Source organism: Mus pahari, chromosome X (genome assembly GCF_900095145.1).
Source record: "Mus pahari chromosome X, PAHARI_EIJ_v1.1, whole genome shotgun sequence".
Lineage (NCBI taxonomy): Eukaryota > Metazoa > Chordata > Mammalia > Rodentia > Muridae > Mus > Mus pahari.
The window spans coordinates 80,762,188-80,777,212 of NC_034613.1; the positions used below are offsets into that span (position 1 = coordinate 80,762,188).

Consider the following 15,025-nt stretch of genomic DNA (forward strand, 5'->3'; position numbering starts at 1 on the left):
CCTTGAACTCTCAGAGATCTGCCTGTCTCTGCTTCCAGAGTCCTGAAGTTAAAGAGATGTGCATTATACCAGGGTCTAAACAATAAAATTAAGCAAGCTTATAGGACTAAGAAATGTTTCTGATTATGAAAGATCCAACATGGAAACAGAAGTTTCATATTAAAGCAAATAGACCATGAGGCAAAAGAATGTTCAGTGAATACTTCTTCAGACACCTTAGAGAAGTAAGCTTTCAGGCTGTAAGGGCCATCCAGGGACTGCCCCACCTGGAGATCCATCCTGTCTGAAGACACCACACCCCTGACACTGTTGCTGTTTCCAAGAGGCACTTGCTGACAGGAACCTGGTGTGGCTTTTCCCTGGGAAGTTCTGCCAGCTCCTGACCAACGCAGATGTGGATGCTTGGAGCCAACCATCAGGCTGAGCTCAGGGAACCTGGTAGGGGAGGAGGACTGGAGGAGCGGGGTGGGGGGGGGGATTGCAACCCCATAGGAAGAACAGCATCTGCTGGCTGGACCACCCAGTGCTCCAGAGTCTAGACTACCAGCCAAGAAGTTACCTGGAGGGATCCATGGCTCCAGATACATATGTTGCAGAAGATGGCCTTGCCTGACATTAATGGGAGGGGAGGCCCTTGGTCCTGTGGAGGTTTGATGCCCTAGTGTAGGGGTGGATGCCCTAGTGTAGGAGTCTGGGGGCAAGGGAGCACCCTCATAGAGGCAAAGGTGAGGGAGTGAGGGCAGATGCGGTATTGGGGGGGTTGTGGAGGGGTAACCAGGAAGTGGGATATCATTTGAGATGTAAACGAATGGAATGATTAATAATAAAATAATAAAAGTTTCTCCAATAAAATATTTAAGAAAGAGATGTGTCTATGCATCTAATTTCATCTGTCCTTGAGGCTAAGCAGGATTGACCTTGGTTAACAGCTGGATGGGAGACAGAGGATTAATAGAAGTACAGTGCCAAAATCATACTTGTTTTGATTGAATTTATTCCTTGCTTGACGATCCATAATATTTCTTTCAGTATCAAATGTTGGGGTCTTCTTACATGTACCACAAACCTCAAGCTGGCCAAAGAATGTATATTTGTTACTTTAACATAAGTTAGGCTCACTCGATGTAGAAAATTAACTGCAACTGGTCACAGAGTGCTAACAGACCCATGTGTCCCCAATTTAGAACATACGGGCATACTGCAGTATGGAGTACTTAGGAATTCCTGGGTTCACTTGGACCTGTTCTTACTGAAATTAGGAATAAGTCCTCCTGTTGCTGAGTGCCTCATACTAGGACCGTCACTTCTGCCTGCATAGTAAGTCAGATTTTTTTCCAAACACCTAGAAAGGCTCTAGAATCTATTCGTTCAATCAGTAAGACCACCAACCAGGTTTATTAGGGTAAGCCTACAATTTCAGCACTCTAAATGCAGAGGCAGGAGGATTGTGAATTCACAGTTAGCCTGAACTCCATAGTGAGACTATCCCATGTAAAAATAAAATTAAAACTAAAATAGGGAGTGAAGAGATGGCTTGGTGGTTAAGAGCACTTGCTACAGAAAGCCTTAGTGCAGGTGCCTGCAGAGACTAAAAGACGGTATCATATGCCCTGAAGTCGGAGTTACAACTTACATGCACAAACTCACACAGAGACACACTCATACACGTAATTTTGCAAATAAAATTTAAAAATTAAAAACATATTTGAGAATTTCTCATTTAAGTGAAATATAGGAAATGGCTGGTAATTAAAGGATTTCCAAATGTCCATCATTATTACAAAGAGCTATTTGTTAGCTTTCTCCCTGTTTTTGCAATTACCTGCCTTTGAAAGTGCTCTCATGCTATTTTCTATTCTGTGTAACAGTTGGTAATTAAAAGTTATATTGTTTTCCTATAGCTAGATTGAGCACCATCAGAACACGATCTAAACAGAACAAATTATTCTGTTTCTGAAATCAAGAAGCATTAAACATTTTTATACTAACTTAGAATAGTAATAATTTCTATCTAACAGTTGTAAAAGTAAAAACAGCACAAAGAAACCTGCATTAACATTGATCCACATTCCTCGTCCACCTGACCCCTTTTGCAAATCTCGCAGACCATAGTCCTTGAGGCCTAAACATTTCAGCATGATTCCTAAGATTGGAGATAGTCTCACAAAATCACAGAAGTCAGTGACTGGATGCCAGACACTAGGGCCATTGTTCTGGGCTGGATCTTTCTGGTTTTTTTTTTTTTTTTTTTTGNTTTTTTTTTGGGTTTTGTTTTTGTTTTTAAAGTAAAAGGGGCTTCTTTAACATTTTGTAACAAAATCTTGTCTCAGATGAAGTTATGTGGAAACAGGTTGATTCCTTCAAGGCTTGTTTTTCGGCTTTGTGAGGCTAGCTCAGCTAAGAACAGCCTTAGGTCGCTATTGAGTGAAGCCTCTTCTGCATGGTCTACCAAATGCTTTGATATTACAATGCTTGCCCATCCAGGCTATGGGGGAGATGAACTCTTCCCTGTGTGATCCCTGTGTGATCCCCAAGAATGTCCTTACCTGATCCCTTCAGAGACTGTTTCCCTGGCTTCTTGACCCACACACACATGAGTGCAGGGCTGCAGATGTTAACACTTTCTGCAGATCTCTAGAGTTCAATCTTGAGGCAGTTTGCCTTCTCCAGTCTCCTCCTTGCAAGTTCTAGCTACACTGATCTTTCCAAGGCCTTTTTTTTTTCAAATCATCATACAAAGATCTTAATATAAAAACTGAAACTGCTGGAGGGGGAACATACAGAAAACACTTCAAGATACACCAATAGGCAAGAACTCTGTTAGAAGAACCCCAATAGCACAGCAAATAACTTCAAGGGTTGATAAATGGGAATAGATACAACACAGGGGCTTCAGAGCAGCAAAGGAAACTATCACCAGACTGAACAGACAACTTCAAATGGTCCCGAATCCTTGCCAGCTATCTCTCAGACAGGGGGCTAACATTTAAAACACATGAAGAGTTAGTCAAGCACGGCAGCACGGGGGGTGGGGGGGGCAGAAGCAGACTGATCCCTGTAAGTTGAGGTCAGTCCAATCTACAGAGCTGGCTCCAGGCCAGTCAGGGCAACAAATGTATGTATGAAAATCCCACTGTGAAACCCATTGCTTTTTATGCTACCTCAAAAATAATACTTTAAGAAGACACTATCTTTCCAAAAGGAAAAAGAAAGAAAGAAAGAAAGGAAAGGAAAGGAAAGGAAAGGAAAGGAAAGGAAAGGAAAGGAAAGGAAAGGAAAGGAAAGGAAAGGAAAGGAAAAAAAACACTAAAGCTGGGCTGGGTGGATGGTTCAGTGGGCAGTACACAAGGATAAGGAGAGTTCGGATCATCAGCATCCACACAAAACATCAGGTGTGACCATGTGTACCTGGAACCCTAGGCGGATGCTAAAGGGTGGGAGTAAGACAGGAGGCTTTCTGGAGTTTGCAGGCCACACCAGCCCAGCCAAAGAACCATGAGCTCCGGGTTTAGCAAAAGACCCTGTTTCAAAAGAATAAGGCAGAGCACAACAGAGGAGGGCACAGGTAGCAGGTTTAGGCAGCGAGGGTTGTTACCCACTGAGCCATCTCACTAGCCCATTTGATATTGCTGTTTTGATACATGGTCTCACATACCCCAGGATAACCTTGAACTTTTGAGCTTGCTACATAACCAAGGCTGTCCTTTACAGGTGTCTGCCTGGTCAAAAACAAAGGTTGTCTCTTCAGTCCTGAGCACATCTGTCAAATGACTGGCTGCTTTAGTTTTGTTTATTGCACAGATACTAAATAATAATGATCCTCTGTGTTTCTAACCTGGTGAGTTGCCTGGGTACTTCCCATTTCACTACGGTGGAAGGAAACCCAAGTTTTATGGCACAAAAGACTTCCTAAGTCCACCACAGCCACCCTGCTGTTTCAAGATGGAACACCTTCAGTGACCACCCACCCCTTTCTTTGGCTGTCAACCAACTCAAGATCCTACCTTGGTAATTGTTTTTAAAGGGTAGGGAACACCCTCCTTAGCTAGGTAAGGTGAATTCCATTGTCCCCCTCTGCGCAACTGTGGAGATGAGTCACAATGGCTTTAGCACATCTGTATAGCAAGCAGATAGCAGGATCTTAGGCCTGAGGGATTCCTTCCAAAGCTTTTCAAGCCCACCTCTGAGCTGCCTTGGAGAGGAGCTTTTAAAAGCACAGCCCTATGAGTCACAGGCTCAATCAGGGATTTTGAGATAAGCGATTCTTTGAGGTGTGCTTCACCTGGGTCATCTAAGCATTCAGTGATTCCCCACCCCACCCCCCACTGGAAACTACCAGCTGCTAAACTGGAGAATGACCAAATGACTGAATGTCATTGTGGCCAACTCATTTTCAATTCTGGAAGCTATAACTGAATTCAACTTGCAAAATTAACAAATAATAGGCACGTCCCTGACCAGGGAGCATTAAGGACCGCCTGTTTAATTTTAAAACAATAACCAAAGAAAATAAGAAATTCAGGGTTATAATTCAGGCCTATTACCCAAGGAGCTGATGAGGTTAGCAGCCCCCTAGGAGGAACAACAATATGAACTAACCAGTACCCCCAGAGCTCCCAGGAACTAAACCATACCAACCATAAAGTACACATGGTGGGACTCATGGCTCTATCTGCATATGTAGCAGAGGATGGCCTAGTCGGTCATCAATGGGAGGAGAGGCCCTTGGTCCTGTGAAGGCTCTATGCCCCAGTATAAGGGAATTCCAGGGCCAGGAAGCAGGAGTAGGTGGGTTGGTGAGCAGGGGGAGAGGGGAAGGGATAGAGGATTTTTGGAGGGGAAACCAGGAAAGGGGATAACATTTGAAATGTAAATAAAGAAAAATGTCTAATAAAAAATAAAAATAATTCAGGCCTGTGTTTTGATAAAGTGGGGTTGTCATCTTTTATTGTTGTCTGTCCCTCAGGAGAAAAATCATTAAAAGGAAATATTAATTTTCCTTTATACTGCCATTAAATAATTCATATTTCCCTTAATTTACAACATACCAAATCACCTTATTTCAGAATTAGAAAATTGTTCAGATTATATTTATGGAAGGAAATCTTAAAAATCACAGAGTCCAAGAACCTACGCCAGCCTAGTCAATAATACTAATGTTCAGGTGAGAACTTAGGACTGTTAACTTTAGCAAGCCATCAGCTGATCCCTATGTTCCGCCAAGTTTGCAATTAGCTGCTGCAGAGGTAAGGAAGGAAAAGTGGAAGAGACAGCTTTGTAACAAAATGCCTGATCCAGGGTATTTAGGAAGTAAAGAAAGGTTTGTTTTGGCTCATGGTTCTGGAGATTCAAGTCTAAGAATAGACGGCAGTATCAGACACATTATCATCCAGGATGCAAGGGGCCTGAGAGATTTTAGACTCTTTATTCCCCTCATAGGTATACCCTCAATTACCTAAGGATCTTCCACTAATTTCTACAAGGGATGCTTAAAGCCCCACAGGGACTGCCCAGTGAGTAGCACCACCCTGGAGACCTAGCTTTTCCGTGTAGACCTTTGAGGGGTACTCATCCAAAGAGCAGGAGGTTACATTTTCTTTTGAAAAATACTGACAGCCAGCTTCAAGCAGGCCTGAAGAGGCGGATCTGTGCCGGCCTTAGAACCGCCCCCTCCAGGCCTGAGGAGGGGCGAGGGAGGTCACAGCCTGAAGGTGTATCAGCTACAGCCACGCCTTCCAGCATTTCAAGCTCAGAGCTGCAAGCTGTTAGCTGGGAGCACCAGCACTGCGAACCAGTACCCGGAGCTACCATGGCCTACAGCCAGCAGGAAGAGAAAGATAAAGTTGTATTCGTGACCAAAGAAGACCACGAAAGTCCCAGCAATGCTGAGCTGGTGGTTGACGACCCCAATGATCCCCATGCGGAGTATGGACTGATACTGCCAAGTGGAAACATTAACTGGAATTGCCAGTGCCTTGGAGGAATGGCCAGCGGCCCCTGTGGAGAACACTTCAAGTCTGCCTTTTCCTGCTTCCACCACAGCACCGAAGAAATCAAGGGATCCGATTGTGCAAGGGAGTTCCAGGCCATGCAGGAGTGCATGCAGAAATACCCAGACATCTATCCTCAAGAAGAGAATGAGAGCGAGAGCGAGGACGAGGACGAGAACTTGGGTGACATCTACCACGAGGCCCTGCAGAATGAGGATGAGGATGAGGACGATGATGTCGATGTCGATGACTACTACTATGAGGGCCTTGAGAATGCGGAGGTAGAGGAGGAAGAGGAAGAAGAGGAGGAGGAGGACAATGAATATTACTACGAAGTCGAGGAGTATGAGGAGTATGAGTATGAGGAGGAGGAGGAGGATTACTATTACGAGAACAACTATTACAACAATAACGACTACTATGACGATGAAGACTACTACTACGAAGAAGACGACAACAAATATTATGAGGAGGAAGATGAAATCTACTACGAGGCTGACTACCAGGAGGAGGGAGAGGATGAAGAGGATGAGGATGATGAGGAAGCTTTCTATGAGGCTAACTATTTCGGTGAGGAAGATGAAGAGGAGCCAGCGGAGGCAGCAAAATCCGAGGAGGAAGCAGACGCCGCTGAGGCCTCCTCCGCAGGCAAATTGCAGTACTTCAGCGCCTGAAGGTCACAAGCCCCAGCTGCTGCCCATTTGCTTAGCCACAGAACTTTCTGCACTATGAACGCCTGCCTTTCAATCGCTTGCTCTCTCTCAATGAAAGTATCCTTTCCTCTGTTGTTTTATGCACTGTGATATAGAAAATAACTTACTTTGATGATCGGGGTCTTGGCGGCTTGCCTGACCCTGAAGAAAAGAGGTGTGTGTGTATGTGCACCTGCATTGTACATAACCTTACCCCCAACACTAGGCCACTGCCGAACTGTCCTCTCTGAGTGCCCTGGATTCTGCCACTTTGAAATCATGTGAAGTTTCTCAACAGTCAAGAGCCGTTACTCACGGAAGACTCTCGTAAGTAAGCTGATTTATACTGACCCATTGCATCCATTTTAGTAGGTTTTAGTGTCTCTTTGGGAAATTAAGTAGAGACCAAAATGTCTTCCTTAAGATTGCTGGAGTGAGGCCGTTCCTACTGGAAGAGCCAGAGGTCAGACCCTGGCACTGGAGTATATGGGGGCTGCTGTGCGGGGTTCTGTTTGCGCGTTTGCGGTGCCTGCGCGCTCTTGGGTGTCTGCAGTTGGAAGGTAGAATTCCGATCATTTGACTCCCAGTCCCTTCCTAAGGGGAAGGAGAGGCTGGACTTTGGTTTGTTGATTTACTGTTTCAAAAGGCCTGGTTTGGGGGCTCTGGTTCACTCAGTCAGTTGTAGCATTCCCTAGAAATGGGAACCAAACTGTTGCCAGAGGAAGCAGCCAAAAGGGGCTGTGATCTGAATGAAGTACTCAATTAAAAAGAAATGATTTGTTTGTTTTTTTTTTTTAAGTAAAAGAATGAGCACTAAGATTGGGTACGTAAAAGAATGGATGGATGAATGAATGAATGAATGAATGAATAGGCTTATGCATACCACAGCATTCATGGAGAGGTCCAAGAACAGCCTTGAGTGTCGGTGGTGTCTGCTTTCCTCCTTGCTTGAGACAGGGTGTCTGTTGGGTTTCTGTCGGATAAGCCAGGCTAGCCGGCGCTCAAGCTTCTGGTGAGCCTCTCTTTAGGAGCACGTGGGTTACAGGTGTTCCTCTTACCATGATTTGCTTTTGGATGGATACTGGGGATTCAAACTCAGGCCCTCATGCATGCCTGCAAGCACCTTTACCCACTACGCTGCCTCCCAGCCGTTAGATTTTCTTTCTTTTTTTTTTTTTTTTTTTTTTTTTTTTTTTTTTTTTTTTTTTTTTTTTTTTTTTTTGTAATGAGGTCTTGCTGCGTGGTCCGGGATAGCCTTGAACTCTTGATCTTCCCACCCCAGTCTTCCCAAGTGCTGTGATTATGAGTTTTGCTGCCACACTCTGCCATTGGATCTAATTTGGGCACATAGGAAAATCATTTAGACCGGTGCAATATCTCAGCAAGTAAAAGGCACTTGCCATGGGACAATCTGAGTTCAATCCTGGGACCAGGACCCACATACTGGAAGGAAACAACCTTTGACCTCTACATGGTGGCACACACAGACCAAACAGAGAGAGAGGGAGAGGGAGAGAGAGAGATTAAATTGTTTTCATCTATAATATAGAGAAACTGAGCTACCTCCCATCCAAGTACTAAAGCAGGACTAACCTTGCTTAGCTTCCAAGGTCAAACAAGATTAGGCCTGTTCAGGGTGGCATGGTTGATACCTAAGGTTGATTTTCAATTGTATTAGCATATTAGATAGAATCCCCTGGGAAGATTTTGAAAGTGACCATTATCTAGTCACCAGCATGGGTTTATGAAGCAGAATTTCTGGAAAACTCATGCTGCCGTTCTTTCAAATCTCCCCGGGTGACTCCCATGAATAGGCTCTGCTTCAGAGGATGATGCCAAGCATCATCAAGCAAAATACCTTTGATTAGTCTTCTCTATGCCCTAGGAGGCTGGACCTGTCTTATGTGACATACAGCTTATATTATTCATGGAGGATATACTAGTATGAGTTTAAGAGCCTTACCTACAGTAAATTATCTGCTATGACTCAGGGGAAAATTCTGATTAAAGAAAAAAAATTCAAATCTCCCCCTCACTGACAACACTAATGTGACATCATCCTCCAGGAGCATTCAGACCCAGAAACATGATTGAGATGAGGATACAGATAGATGGGGATGGGTAAGCTCACTCAATTTCAGAACACTTCACCAGCCCTGATGTTAAGGCTCTGAGTTTCCAAAGGAAAGTCACCTGGTTATTAGGACACTGGGCAGACTGAACAGCAGGAATAGGGACCTATCCAGATCCTCAATTGCCTTTTCTTGAATGAACTAACCTACCATTTGACCTTGTCATTCTTTAATCATTCACAGGCCCTTGGAGTATCACCCCATCAGAAAAAATACCAAAAGAAATAGCTGGAAAATGGCATCTGATCTTCAGGCTTGGGGAAGAAGATTTAACGACTTGGTTTCCTGTTCATTTGCTGCTTTTCCAGGAGTGCCACTTCGCCATAGACCGTGGGTCCACCATTCCACATTTGCACATGGCTTTTCCTCCATTTAATGAAAATGTTGGAAGGTAGGTCGGTCTTCCTGCTTCTCCAGGGTCTGTTTGGTTTCCCCCAGTGGGGTTCACTTTCTTCCTCTCCTCAAGTACCCTGTGGCTTCTCTCCTCCTGCCATCATAAAACAAGGTAATTAAAACCCCAGGATCTCAGAAAAGACCTTTTGGAGTCTAGACACAAACTTCCTAGTTTAAAGCTTCTACTCTGACTCCTGCTTTCCCATATCAAGTCAGAGACTCCGCGCTTCCAGACCAAGGACCCTGGAATTAGATAAGAAGCTGTTGACTAAGACTGTATTCAGGCTGGCCTGCGCACATCACCTTTGCTTTTTTTTTTTTTTTTAATTCCAGTCTTTCCCCTTAGGGTGTTCACAATGCTCTTACTTAGGCCTGCTAAAACTCGAAGAGCCCTCTAGGGCTGTCCAACAGATGGTGTCCCTAGGCTCTTTCTGGCTGCAGATTTTATTGATGTGGCAAGTGGGCATAGAAACTGAGCTAAGACAATAGGAGGACTTGAGGTATTAAGTCTGAGGTAGATCTGCTGCTAGCCTTCTATTTGGGCATGAGGAATACCAAGCCTACTCCTAAGCCAGGAGCTGGTGGTGCACGCCTTTAATCCCAGCACTCAGGAGGCAGAGGCAGGCGGACTTCTGAGTTCGAGGCCAGCCTGGTCTACAGAGTGAGTTCCAGGACAGCCAGGGCTACACAGAGAAACCCTGTCTCAAAAAACCAAAAACAAAAAAACAAACAAAAAACGTAGCCTACTCCTGGTCACATGCTCTTTGGTTTTAAGGCACGGGAAACAGATGTTAGGAAATACAAAGCATGTTGGGAACTATGCAGAACTTGCAGTGTTTGTATACCTGGATGATAGAAACAGGCACAAAAACATTCATACAGCATCACTGAGAGTTAATCTCTGCAACTCTGACCAAGCTTCTGAGGCTTGTATATATACAAGTCTGTGTAACTCTAGGCAACTCTATTTCTCCCATGTTAACCTCCACGCTCTCCCATCTTCCCAAAGACAGCCCTTGCCTTCCCATTTTCCCAGAAGTCCCAAAACTGTGGCTAGCTACCCATCCATCCCCATATATTTGTCTCACCTGGACTTCAATTAGTTCCACTAGGGCGATGAGAAAAACAGTAATTTCCCAATGTTTGTTCTCTCTCTCCTGTGAGTGTGTATCTGTCTGTCTGTCTACCATATGGGTGTCCATGGAGTCCTGGAAATGGTGTAAGATCTCTTGGAGCTGTAATTACAGGCTGCCTGACATGAGTACTGGGAATCAAACTTGGGTTCTCTAGAAGAACAGCAAGTGCTCTTAACCACTGACCTATCTCCCTAGCCCCATCCTTTCCTTGTATTCCACTCAAGCAAAAACAAATGAACATGTTTGCCCTTAGAAACTACCAGAAGATACTGTTTCAAATTTTTCAAGAAAAATTGAAATCTTGAAAGAAAAACTAAATGAGCCATAATCATCTCTCTTCACTAAGAATGACTTGTTTGAGGAGTAAATCTTACCCAAAGCCCAGCCTGACAACCTCATTTGGCCCATCATCATGAAGAGGGCACCCCACACTCTTACATCCATCCTCATCACTACAGATGTGGGCCCTACAGGTGGCCTGTCAGAAATTGGTGGTGGTAGTAGTGAGCATTAAAGACATCACAAATTCAAAAGTACCTTCATATGGGATTCACAGATGAAACTCCTAAACAAATGATCTTTTCTTTCTTTTTTTTTAACAGGAAAAACAACTCAGGCCGTGGGCTCAACTTTTAATCCTCTATGGAAAGTTTCAAAGCAGGAAATGCATACCTCGATCAAGAAAATGGTGAACACGTTTTATAGAACTGATTTCCTTTAGGCCCATCGTCCTTTTCTGGGACAGAAAATAACTAAAATGATTTAGGGAACAGCCAAATATTTCTTTCACCTTAAAGTTCTTAGAGAAATGTATTTTTCTTATGAGACAGGAGGTTTTCATTTTCTTATACATGTTCTGTTTTATGACTTAATATTTCCCCATCAAACAAAAGGATCTTAGGGAAAACCAGGCGACCAAAACTAAAGAATACTATTAGTGGTGAATACGAGACAATCTTGAGCAAAATCATCTCTTAGCCAATATAGCCATCTGTCAAAAATATGGATTTGTTTATTTTCTGTAGCTTATTTTTTTGTCAAAGTTGTAAAAAGAAAATGACTCCTGATATTAGCTGATTTGACCATTGGTTCCCTTTAAAAATGAAAGTTCTTTTTAACTAATTTGCTTACTCCCATAGCTGAAAGGGTACTTGTATATGAGAAATTTTATTTTTTCAAAGTTTAGAATATCTAGTGGAATGTATATTAATATGCCACTCAGAGGGTTTGACAAAATGAACAGTGAAAACCAAGCCTTCGCTGACAAAGGACTGTTACCCCAATGTATAACCAGCTATTAACACTCAGACTTAAAATGAACAAAACTCAGAACAGACACTTTACTAAATAAGATTCTTCAACTCCTAGCTTTTTGGCCTGAGCAGCTATCATGTTAAAGTTGCTATTTCCTGAGATGGGAATGCTCCCTGGGCAAGAGTATACTATGTTACCTTACCCAAAGCTTAACTACATTTCCTAATGTTTTTCCTCTAGACCTGTCCACTGTTGTATGGACTGAGAGCCTCATGAGTATACTACAGTTCTAGGTTACAGTGGTCAAAATAAAAACTGATGTGATCTGGAAGGCAGAACTGGAGCATCAGCTGTTACACCTTGAAGATTTGTGCCAGGTAGCAGGCACCTCTGCAGTTCCAACATACTGTTGCTGACCTGGTACCTCACCCTGTTAAGAGTCTCCAGTGATAGTATGGAACAGGGGTAGGCAGTAGCTGTAACCTCAGCTCTCACTGGATCTCGTGCTCCTCAGCTTTTCTGAATCCAGGGCCAGGTTTCTATACAGCTCAGTGAGAAGCGTTCAAGGCAGTGAGCCCCAGACAAGATAATCCTCACTGGTTCCATTAAACCTTGTGAGCCTTGATTTCTTTTGTTTCATCACCCACTTTTCTTGCTTTCTTGCACTGCTAAACCACCATGAATCAGGTTCACTCTCTGAGACAGAAGCAACAACCCTCCATAAATCCTAGTAGCTTCCCTTAAGGATTCTTGATGGATAATGACTTTGCTCTTATCCTTCAACTGTTTTCTCCCATACCTTACTTCCCTAGCTTCTGCCGTGATTGTTATGGAGCCTGATCCCTAAAAATAAATGCTATTCCATAGCACACACCCTGATTCCAATTCTTTCTTGAAACGCCACCGATGCACTGCCAAAGCAGCTAGGTGTGACCAGAAGTTCAGTTTCAATGTGTGAAAATTTAGACTTCCTAGTCAGCATCCAGGTAAAGATTTTGAATAGGAAACCTTGATGTGAGTAGTATGTGGTCCAGGCTAGAGATGGAAATTGACAAGCCATACAGGTAAAGCAAAAACATACATCATTAAAGTTATCAGTGTATAGGTTAAATCAATGTATAGGTAGTCTTAAAGCCACAAGATGAAGTCACTAAAGTCTTAAGGGCTAGCAGAGAAAAATCAGTAAAAATACTGGATAAGGATTACTCTAATATTATAACTCTAAAGTGCCAGATAATGGTGTCTGACACTTGTAATCCCAGAATTTGGAAGCCAAGGCTGGAGAATTGCCATGAGTTCCAGGCCAGCCTGAGCTACAGTGTGAAGCTCTGTCTTAGACAAGACAAAAAGAAGAAAAGGAAATGGGGGGGGGTGGGGAGAAAGTATAGTTAGGTATGAAGGTATATTCCAAGCACTCTGGAGTCTGAGGCAGAAGACGCACAAACTCCAGGCCAGCCTGGGCTACCTAGAGACACTGTCACAAGAAAAAGTTACTCATGGTAAGTCATCAATAAAAAAATAATGGCTAAATCATGGAGGGCGTAAAGGGCTGACAAGCCTCTACCTCTGAGGAGTTGTGGACATTTGACTGCTGGGGGAGGGAGAGCCAGTCCTCTTCAAGGGTGTGGCCCCTGATAGGTCATTCATACCTCAGTGGATGGCCCCATGCTCATATGTATATGGGCAGATCAAATGAACTCAGTGGGTTATTACAAAAGAAACACATGAAATTGAAGTGAGGGGTGGGCATGATATAGGAGGAGTTAGGGGGTGGTGAGGGTGATATGATCAATGCTCAATTAGTAAAATGTTATACTTTAAAGCTGGCTGAATAAATAAAACTGGCTCAGGATTTAAAAAAAAACATGGGAAAGTCTGTTTTATGCTAAAAGAACAAACACTGCATGAAGACTTAAGGCAAGTATTAAGATGAACAAAAGGTCTTAGTTGCTTAATAAACATAGAAAATTTGGGGATGGCCATCGATTGTTTCCAAAGAAGATAGATAAAATACTATGCTTTTTTAAAATATACTTTCTTTCTAAATTGTTGGTGGTGGTTTTGTTTGCATCTGACCAAAGACTCTATTAAGAAAAATGGTAAATTTTAGAACATTAGCAAGAACAATTAGAATAAAAACAAAAATAAACAAATGATTATGGGTTGATTCACAGCCACAGATGGTTCGGTCCCCCAGGAAACATTTGGAAGTGTCTACAAATATGCTTGACTATCATTTACTGCAGGAGGCTGCTACTGGCATCCAGTAGGTAGAGACTGAGCATGCTTGTACACATCCCACAAAGCATAGGATGGCTCCCAACATGGGCGGTGATGACGCAGACTGAGAAATTAGGACCTTGGGTATGACTATCACAAAAAGTAGAGCAAAAAATTTTTTCCTTTTTGATTTGTGTGTGTGTGTGTGTGCACATTAGATCCTCTAAAACTAGAATTACAGGTAGGTGTGAGCTACCTGACCTGGAGCTGGGAATCAAACTTCAGTCCCAGTGCTCTGAAAGAACAGTGAATGAAGCAAGCTCTTCTAACTGCTGAGCCATCTCTCCAGCCCTGCCCTGCCCTACCCTAAAAAAAAAAAGATAGAGGAAAAGAAATAGGAGACAGACCTTGGAGAAAATAAAGAGGTAAAAACAGAAGGTGCCATAGAAGAGATACCATACACCATGGCATTGTATTCAGTTGTAAAGAAAAACAAAATTTACTGGAAAATAGATGTTTCTGGTTAGTGGATAGTGTTAATCAAGGTGACTGAAACTCAGAAAGGCAAAAAATTTCATGTCCTCCCTTAATACAAATCCTAGCCTGTGGTGTATGAATGAATATAAATAAACAGATGTAAGGTGAGTGAAGCCTTAAAAAAAAAACTGGGAATGGACACAAGAGAGAAATAAACAGAGGTGAGGAAGATGGGGACGGGGGTAGTCAAAAGGATGCCTGGAATGTGAAAGAGGAAGAGACAGGAGGGAGGGAGGCTGCATGAGCATCAGGGTTAGTGAGTGGGAGTAAAAGGATTGTTAATTGAAGAAAAGACGTTTGCAGGGAGGAAGTGGGACCAGTGATAGGATGGGAGGAAGATGAGAGCACCTGGAGGTGAGTCATCAGGGACCTTCTTACCCTAAAGGACATGTACTCTGGGATAACTAACAGCACTGGCAGCATTTGTACCTATGCCCATAAAGAGCAAATAAAGCTATAAAGTTGCTCTCTGTTCATCTCTTCCTCCTCCAGCAAAATAAAAGCAAACCCAGGAGATATTGGAGGGGGGGGAGTTAAGGAAAAGCAAAATACAACTTAACTATCCAAGCCTTTGGTTAGCTTCATTTCAGACACAGAATTTTGAGAGAGAGAGAGAGAGAGAGAGAGAGAGAGAGAGAGAGAGAGAGAGAGAGAGAGAGGAAGAAGAAGAA

General features: G+C 43.2%; 1 protein-coding gene across 1 annotated transcript; it reads left to right on the forward strand.

The window, feature by feature from the left end:
* Nucleotides 1-5,743: 5,743 nt before the first annotated feature.
* LOC110314248 (mitochondrial intermembrane space import and assembly protein 40-like) lies at nucleotides 5,744-12,468 on the forward strand. Its single transcript, XM_021188693.1, has 3 exons — nucleotides 5,744-7,009; nucleotides 8,998-9,205; nucleotides 10,946-12,468. Exon 1 carries the CDS (start codon nucleotides 5,810-5,812, stop codon nucleotides 6,662-6,664), a length of 855 nt encoding a protein of 284 aa, XP_021044352.1. The 5' UTR covers nucleotides 5,744-5,809; the 3' UTR covers nucleotides 6,665-7,009; nucleotides 8,998-9,205; nucleotides 10,946-12,468.
* Nucleotides 12,469-15,025: the final 2,557 nt, after the last annotated feature.